The sequence below is a fragment of the Salvelinus sp. IW2-2015 genome, linkage group LG13 (genome assembly GCF_002910315.2).
Source record: "Salvelinus sp. IW2-2015 linkage group LG13, ASM291031v2, whole genome shotgun sequence".
Taxonomy (NCBI): Eukaryota; Metazoa; Chordata; class Actinopteri; order Salmoniformes; family Salmonidae; genus Salvelinus; species Salvelinus sp. IW2-2015.
The window spans coordinates 41541485-41548126 of record NC_036853.1 but is presented as its reverse complement, the minus strand read 5'-3'; the positions used below and the strand labels follow the sequence as shown (position 1 = coordinate 41548126).

The window sequence follows — 6642 nt, the reverse complement described above, 5'->3', positions numbered from 1 at the left end:
TAGGCTAATTGACATCATTTGAGTCAATTGGAGGTGTACCTGTAGATGTATTTCAAGGACATCATGGGCAAATCAAAAGAAATCAGCCAAGACTTCAGAAAAAATATTGTGGACCTCCACAAGTCTGGTTCATCCTTGGGAGCAATTTCCAAACACCTGAAGGTACCACGTTCATCTGTACAAACAATAGTACGCAAGTATAAACACCATGGGACCACGCAGCCGTCATACCGCTCAGGAAGGAGACACGTTCTGTCTCCTAGAGATGAACGTACTTTGGTCAAAAAGTGCAAATCAATCCCAGAACAACAGCAAAGGACCTTGTAAAGATGCTGTTGTTTACCACGTCGTTCTAGTCACATTATGCATATTACGAAACAACTGTCCCGATCCCGTAGAGGTTGAAGGGATAATTCGGGATTTTGGCAATGAAGACCTTTTATCTACTTACCCAGAGTCTGATTAACTCGTGGATATCATTTTTATGTCTCTTCGTCTAGTATGGTTTTGACTAGAAAGAATAAAGCTTTTGTCAGATTTGACTTTTCGTAGCAGTTTAGGAGAATTGGGTTAAGGTTATGAAAAGGGTTAGGGTTAGCTAAAATGTAAAATAATAACTTTTGATGTCAATTTGACAAAAGCTGTTTAGCCATGACCATGCAGTATGAAGGTAGGTAGTTTCGCGAGCCAATGCTGACAGGAAGTCTACAGGTACAGCAGCTGTTCCCATAGACTACAAGTCATTGTGCTAACACTAGTTGGCATTTGATGAGCTAACTGGAGTGGAAAATTCCCGAATGGAGCAAAGATATCAATGTACCATTTCCAAMTAATAATGTTGGGGGAAAATATATATTTTGAGGTGGTTGAGAATTGACTGTTTCTCCATGTAACCCACATATACATTAGCATAATTAGGAGCCATAGGGTATCCCTTAACAGTACCCTTCATCTGGATAAAGAAATTGTTTTGAAACATGAAATAATTGTGTGTGTGTGTGAGCCAGTTTTGTTTTCCCCTTATAATAATAATGCTAATATGGTCATCTTCTAGGTCTGTTACATCATAAAGGAGACAAGGTGACCTTCTCCTCACGTTTCGGCCAGGGCTCAATCATCGGAGTGCACCTGGACACATGGCATGGAACACTCACCTTCTTTAAGAACCGCAAGTGCATAGGTAATTACWGGGGTCACAGGTCAAGGGGACCAGGTGGGGTGAGTAGTGATCTACATATAGTAATTTAACTAYGTTTTGCATTAGCTTGGTAGTAGTTGAACTAAATTCAAATCTTGGTAGCATTTTCAGTAGTTAATAACTTTTTTGCCATGTAGCGTTGTAGTTAACTACTGGAACTACACACTACTTTTTTGGGCAAAAGGATAAGAAAATATGGGTGAAGTAGGCAAGAATTTCCTTTCTTTTACGGCATCAAACGTGCCTAATTCTCACTTGAAACAGTTTTTGTTATTAATAGGCTAAATTACACATTCTGTTTACATTTGACTGTTCTTGCGATTTGTAGTCTGACATTTCAGATTTAGATATAATTTATCACAAATTAGTTTGAACTACTTTTTCAAATAAACTTTAGTTAAGTAAACAATATTTTTTCTTAAAGAAAAATTACACCCCAAAATATGTATTTAGGTATTTGTTTGATTAGTCCATTGTTGATATAGTCCCGAAATGTTTTGCGTGCCAGCAATCAAGTTACAGAAATACTGCCGGTAAGATTGTTTTTGGGTGTTTTCCTTTAAGGGTAGCTTAACTTCCTGCAGTGTGAAGTAATTGATAACTTGGTCAACTATATTTTCAGGGTAGCTTCCCCAACACTGCTGTCACGTTCTGACCATAGTTCTTTTGTGTTTTCTTTGTTTTAGTGTTGGTCAGGACGTGAGCTGGGTGGGCATTCTATGTTGTGTGTCTAGTTTGTCCGTTTCTATGTATGGCCTGATATGGTTCTCAATCAGAGGCAGGTGTTAGTCATTGTCTCTGATTGGGAACCATATTTAGGTAGCTTGTTTTGTGTTGGGGTTTGTGGGTGGTTGTCTTCTGTCTTTGTGTTCTCTGCACCAGATAGGACTGTTTCGGTTTTGCCACATTTGTTATTTTGTATCTTGTAGTGTTCACGTTCAGTCTTTATTAAACATGTTGAACACGAACTACGCTGCGTCTTGGTCCGATCCCTGCTACACCTCCTCTTCAGACGAAGAGGAGGAAGGCTGCCGTTACAACTGCATGTTAGATGGGTGGTTGGGCAGTATGTAACTAGATGGGCATTAGGGGCCAGTTTCTCAGACACTGATTAAGCTAAGTCCTGGGCTACAATGCATGCTTTATGTAAAATCGCCATTCAAAGTGATTTCTAGTCCAGAACTAGGCTTGATCTGGGATGGGAAAACCGGCCCTATAAATCACTTCAAGACCTAATTAACATGGAACCTACCTAGGATTTCTCATATTCTCCCTCTGCATGTACCCAGCTAGTTACCCCTGTGCTGCGCCTAGCCTTTTGCTTGTGTCGGGCTTGTTGGGTAATGTGACAGCAAATGGATACATTTCCATTCTAAACTGGACAATAAAATGTATATTCTATTCTGCAGGCGTGGCGGCTACGGAGCTACAGAACAAGCATTTCTACCCCATGGCGTGTTCCACAGCAGCCAAGAGCAGCATGAAGGTGATCCGCTCCTGCTTCACGCCCACTTCCCTGCAGTACCTGTGCTGTGCTCGCCTCCGCAAGCTCCTCCCTGAGTGCCCAGACACCCTGAGCGTACTGCCGCTGCCCCCTGGCCTGCGCCACCTGCTGCACAATAAGCTGGGCTGGGTCCTACGCCTCAACAACGGCCTCCTGGGGGCTCCAGGGGGGGAAGGCTTGGGGTCTGACTTGCCCCCTACGCCCCCCTTGGCTGGGGCCTTGTCCTCTGAAAGCGATGACTCTGAGGGGTGTTCGTCGGACCCTGAGGCATGTCAGAGGAAGAGATGTCGTTGGACGTGACGGGAATCGGATGTGACCCCCAATGTAAACACATGGGGTGTGCCCTAAATTACACCCTATTCCCTATATATAGTGCACTACTGGTCAAAGACCCATAGGACTCTGGTCAATAGGGTGCCATTTGGATGCAGCCATGAACTGGACTGGTTCCCTGCCCCCTCCCTGAGACATACTCAAGTTATAACCCCTTACACACACACACACACACACACACACATATACACATGCACACACATTACCGTTAATGGTGATCCCAGGACCTAGGGACAGTGTTGTGGGAACATTTAATCAAGATCAAACGAATGTGGCACTAAGACCTATGGCCAAACTTCAGTGTACATTAACAGTATATGCAACAACAATGATGACATGAAATCAATGAGAAGAGACCAAGTGCAGCATTATGTGGATTGTCACCATGCTTTCTCCTTGTACATGCAATGCTGGTTGGATTGCTATAAGACTGGCCCATAAGGCCCTATTTTAAGTTTCTGTTTTAGCTGACCGAAGAACGAAGTTGAGTCCAGAGAGCAGTCACAATTTGTTGCGCTTTCACATCTCCATGACAACATTTATTTGTTACTTTTTTCCTCCCTCTTTGTTGTGCCTTTGTCTGGTCCTGGCACGAAAATCCAAACAATCCATGTTACATTATTAATGCAAGGTGTAAATAAGACGAGACTCGCACTCAAAATTTTACATTTTCTAAATAGGAGAAAAGGCCTGCTTTGGCAGTAGTCCTGGTCAGATTTATTGCATGTAAAACATGACCTTCAACAACTATCCTAGCTGGAAGACCGTCCCTAGATCAATGTTGATGGAGTCTGTCTGACCAATGGTTAAAGTGATGCAATTTGGCAAGAGCTTGCGTTTGTATGTCATTAGCTGTTCTCTAATGAAATCATAACTTCATTAGGCTGGCATTAACACTGGAATTGAATCAAAGTTTTGGAAAATCTATGGGAAAATGTCTGTTCTTGCTCTGCAAGAATACACAGATCAAGTAATCCGTTTGACAGTTTTGAATACTCAGTGAAACAAAGTTATTTTGTTAATCAGCACATTTGTTTCGGAGCAGGAACAATCTTTATTATTTTGTTTAGATCAGCTTGACAATATATTCCCCTGAATTATTTTTGTCATATCGACACCAGACATGGCATCAACATGTATTTTTTATTTATTTTTTAACTAGATGTTTAGGGGGGGGTTCTGATTTATTTTTCACTCAATACTGCCGTCGTGTTGGAGCAGTGATGACTGTTACACATACACACACCATCTATGTTGAACTGTGAGTTGTCACGCACCATTCTTATACTGACCTCCCTGTTATGCTCTCCTTCTGCTTGATGGTTGACTCGTTTTGTCTGTTAGTTAGACATTTGATTTTGTTGTCACGTGCATTTGGTTGGAACTCCTGTGCGTCCAATGGTTGGGTTGCAGACAGTGTACTGAATAAAGAAGGCAAAGGGGGTAGAAAAGGGGTGTCCACATATTATAATATATAAATATGTCTGTGTGTTTTATTATTTTTCAGTGTACAATGTTGTTTATTTTATGCATCAAAGCACTTGTGTATATACAGTGCATTTGGAAAGTATTCAGACCCCTTGACTTTTCCCACATTTTATTTCCTAGAGCTGGCCAGACTAGTCTTGGTGGTTCCAAACTTCTTATTTTTAAGAATGATGGCGGCCACTGTKTTCTTCAATGCTGCAGACATTTTTTGGTACCCTTCCCCAGATCTGTGCTTCGACACAATCCTGTCTCGGGAACTCTACGGAAATTCCTTTGACCTCATGGCTTGGTTTTTGATATGCATTGTCAACTGTGGGACCTTTATATAGACAGGTGTGTGACTTCCAAATCATGTCCAATCAATTGAATTTACACATTTTCGGGGCTCCCGAGTGGCACTGCGGTCTAAGGCACTGTATCTCAGTGATAGTGGCGTCACTACAGACACCCTGGTTCGAATCCAGGCTGTATCACAACCGGCTGTGATTGGGAGTCCCATAGGACGGCGCACAATTTGCCAGCGTTGTCTGGGTTTGGCCGGTGTAGGCCGTCATTGTAAATAAGAATTTGTTCTTAACTGACTTGCCTAGTTAAATAAAAGTTAAATAAAATAAAAACATAAGACAGGTGGACTCCAATCAAGTTGTAGAAACATCTCAAAGATGATCAATGGAAACAGGATGCACCTGAGCTCAATTTTTAAGTCTCATAGCAAAGGGTCTGAATACTTATGTAAATAAGGCATTTGTTTTTTATTTTAAATACATTTGCAAAAATGTCAAACTTTTTTTCGCTTTGTCATTATGGGGTATTGTGTTTTTTAAATCCATTTTAGAATAAGGCTGTAATGTTGCAAAATGTGGGGGGAAAAGTRAAGGAGTCTAAATACTTTCTGAATTCACTGTATAAACGGGATATATAAATGGATCTTCTATGTAATGTTCATACTGTATGTATAGGCCTTTATTCTTCTCTTTCTCTCTAATAATGTCTTTCTCTACAATAATCTATATCTAAAGCATGGCCTTTAACTGAAACTAAGATGAATATGTGAAATATGCACAGAACTCTTTTTCTTATTCTAAAAAATAGTCAGAGGCTCATGGTGCTTTTTGCTTTGCTTTTTCCCCCTGGTTCAAGCAAATGTTTAATCTTTAATAATCTTTAACCTTTACATTCAGTATTCTCTTCTCTGTTAAGATTTATATTGTTATAGCAACCTGTTTGCACACCAATGTTCCTCCAGGAAATAAGGATTAAGTAAGTAATGTTTGTGCATGTCTGTTGGTCTAAAGAACCTACAATGGCACAAAATGCATCAACATCAAATAAAATACAAATGAAAACCTTCCTTTGCAAATCAAACTAATGCCACTTTCAGTGTACAGACAGCGGTATCAGCTGAGGCAGCTCTGGCAAAAAAAAAYWAAAAAACATATTGACGACAACATTCTACTGGTATTCACCTTCGTAGTCTGAGCAGAGGTCGCTTCCCAACCTAGCAGGTGACATCACAACAGAGATGGCCACGCAGACCGTTCCATTGCCCAGATTGGCGCACATTCAGCAAGTGAATATTCTTCAAATCCGTCGTGGTTTCTGTATTGTAATAGGCCCAAAATGTGGTTACTTAATACTTAATCACCCTCCCGGATCCGGGATCCTCCTCATCAGAAACGCTGACTAGCATAGCCTAGCCTAGCGCCACAGGGAATATCATATAATATAATTTCATGAAATCACAAGTCCAATACAGCAAATGAAAGATAAACATCTTGTGAATCCAGCCATCCATGTTTTGTTCGAAAATTTGCATATTTATAGGTATAAATCGTAGTTTTACATTGCAGCCATCGTCACAAATAGCACCAAAACAGCCAGAATAATTACAGAGAGCAACGTGAAATACWTAAATACTCATCATAAAACCTTTATGAAAAATACATGTTGTACAGCAAATGAAAGATAAACATCTTGTGAATCCAGCCAATATTTCMGATTTTTTAAGTGTTTTACAGCGAAAACACAATATATATTTATGTTAGCTCACCACAATAGCCAAGCACACAACGCCATTTTTTCACCGCAAACATAGCTTTCACAAAACCCACAAATAGAG

At 40.6% G+C, this 6642-nt stretch overlaps 1 protein-coding gene across 2 annotated transcripts in view; it reads left to right on the top strand.

The window, feature by feature from the left end:
• The window catches only part of LOC111971490 (SPRY domain-containing SOCS box protein 3), a 19824-nt gene extending 13950 nt beyond the window's left edge, over window positions 1-5874 (top strand). For both annotated transcript variants that reach the window (XM_023998289.2, XM_023998288.2), the window contains exons 6-7: window positions 1055-1180; window positions 2608-5874. In XM_023998289.2, the coding sequence (XP_023854057.1) occupies window positions 1055-1180; window positions 2608-3002 (521 nt within the window). In that variant the 3' untranslated portion in view covers window positions 3003-5874. The remainder of the gene's footprint in view (window positions 1-1054; window positions 1181-2607) is intronic.
• Window positions 5875-6642: the final 768 nt, after the last annotated feature.